Source organism: Atta colombica, unplaced genomic scaffold (genome assembly GCF_001594045.1).
Source record: "Atta colombica isolate Treedump-2 unplaced genomic scaffold, Acol1.0 scaffold38, whole genome shotgun sequence".
Lineage (NCBI taxonomy): Eukaryota > Metazoa > Arthropoda > Insecta > Hymenoptera > Formicidae > Atta > Atta colombica.
In genome coordinates this window covers 931,384-933,301 of record NW_017259490.1, presented here as the reverse complement: position 1 = coordinate 933,301, position 1,918 = coordinate 931,384, and the positions used below count along the sequence as shown (strand labels likewise).

General features: G+C 32.8%; 1 protein-coding gene across 4 annotated transcripts in view; it reads right to left on the bottom strand.

Moving 5' to 3' along the window:
• Window positions 1-621: 621 nt before the first annotated feature.
• Window positions 622-1,918, bottom strand: part of LOC108691029 (nidogen-2) — a 23,871-nt gene continuing 22,574 nt past the window's right edge. For all 4 annotated transcript variants that reach the window (XM_018198645.1, XM_018198646.1, XM_018198647.1 and 1 more), the window contains 4 exons: window positions 1,700-1,875; window positions 1,456-1,564; window positions 1,247-1,365; window positions 622-1,036 (listed from right to left, as the gene is read on the bottom strand). In XM_018198645.1, the coding sequence (XP_018054134.1) occupies window positions 900-1,036; window positions 1,247-1,365; window positions 1,456-1,564; window positions 1,700-1,875 (541 nt within the window). In that variant the 3' untranslated portion in view covers window positions 622-899. The remainder of the gene's footprint in view (window positions 1,037-1,246; window positions 1,366-1,455; window positions 1,565-1,699; window positions 1,876-1,918) is intronic.

Here is a 1,918-nt window from a genome sequence, read left to right as displayed (position 1 = left end):
TTTAAATTTACACGCAACAGTAAGCGATTACATATCGCTTTCTCCGAAGAAATGTTTAGCAAGGAAATGTTCTGCATATTATAAAGATATTAAAGAATATATCTTATCCGCTTTGTTATAAATATTATTTTTTGTTAGAAATTTTCTCTATACAGAACAGTTTACTTTTATTTTATAAATAACAGCGTAACAACTTATTTTATATTATACGAATGAAATAAAATTGACAAATTGATCAGCTGTATTAGAAAAAATTTATACTTACATTTATCTCTTTACATTTTCTTGCAGAAAGAAATATCGAAATTTAATCAATTTTACAAGCTCTATATATATAAATATGACACATATGTACATATGGTATATACAGTATATATGTACATAAAGTAAAATATTTGTAGTAATGTGATAATCGTTGGTAATTGGATTTTACTTCTTATTACATTATGAGTATAATCATTTTTTATCTTTGTAGAGCAGTTTTATATAAAGTTTCTTTGAATTTCCATTTTTTTCTCTACGTAGTTAATTATAACACTCAGGTGGATAAACTCGGAAAAGATTTACATGGATGAGAAATGTAGATGGAAATGGTTGTAATTATATGAATATCAGTGCTCGTTATCGTTTCCTTCATTTTTATTAAATAAGATCGAGTCGCAATACAATTTGTATCGCATGTCGCGATTGATAGATATAAGTAGATTTGAGAATATCGGTGACAGCTAATTGATATTACAAATAATGTTATAATTTACATTTGGTCTAATGTAATTGCGATTTTAGCTCGATGTGAACGCCAGTGCAAAACTTTCTTATCAGCTACCGTAATATCGAACGTGAGTTGTTTGTTTTGTTGCGTTACGTTGTTTTATTTTTATACAAAATCGAAGACAGATCTAAGACAAATAACGGGAATCGGTACAGGATCCTGTCACATCATCCGCGCACGCACACGTCCTGCCGCCTTGACCGTCTGGTAGACAAAGCTGATTTTTGTTGCACCTTCCGTTGTCGTACTGGCACACATTTGTCACTGCAAACAAGTGAATTATAGAATTTCTGATATTTCTCATTTTTAGCAACTTTCTTTCTGTAGAGAAAAACTTGTAAAATTTCTCATGATGTTAATTCAGATTTCAGTCGAAACTTCTTGACTGACGCAGTAAAATTTGAAATTATATATATTTCCTAGAAATATTTTTTAATTTTTAGGAATAGATTTCTATGGAGATGAAGAATTTACCTCTAGGACATGACTCGGGAACAACCACAATACCATACAGTTTTCCACTTCCACCTGGCGGAACAGACAGTGGTGTGCGTCTTTCGCCATTAGTCTTCATGCCGACTTCGATCTTGTGGCTGCAATGGAAGAAGCGTAATATAAAAACTTTTACGTTTTATAGCATTCTCTGGATTGTCTGCGGGCGAGCGAATATTTTATTCTCTTACGTTTTCCAGTCGGTCCAGTAGTAATGATTTTGAGAAATTGCCAAGCCAAACGGATAAGTAAGTTCATTTGCTACGACAGTGACTCTCTTGCTGTCTATCTCAATACAATCTTAGAAAAAGAGATTATTTGTTATTAAAGTAGCAAGCTCTATGATAATGAAACATATCATACCATCGGACATTTTCCTTCTAAGATTAATGGATGTTATTTCGACGCGTTCACGTGATTAAAATCTATATTTACTTATCGTGAACGTTCCGGCGTCAGCCCAACATAGCTCATCCGTCGCCCAATCGATAGTTAATGAATTTGGCAGCTTAACGTAATCACCCTGAAGGAAGATTGCTCGGTCTGTTCCATCTTCATTAGCCCATTCCAATTTGGGAGAAGCGCGATTCCAGTCAGACCAAAATATTTTTCTGAAACAAAAATATTTGTTGGAAAAATTTAAATATCGTAAGA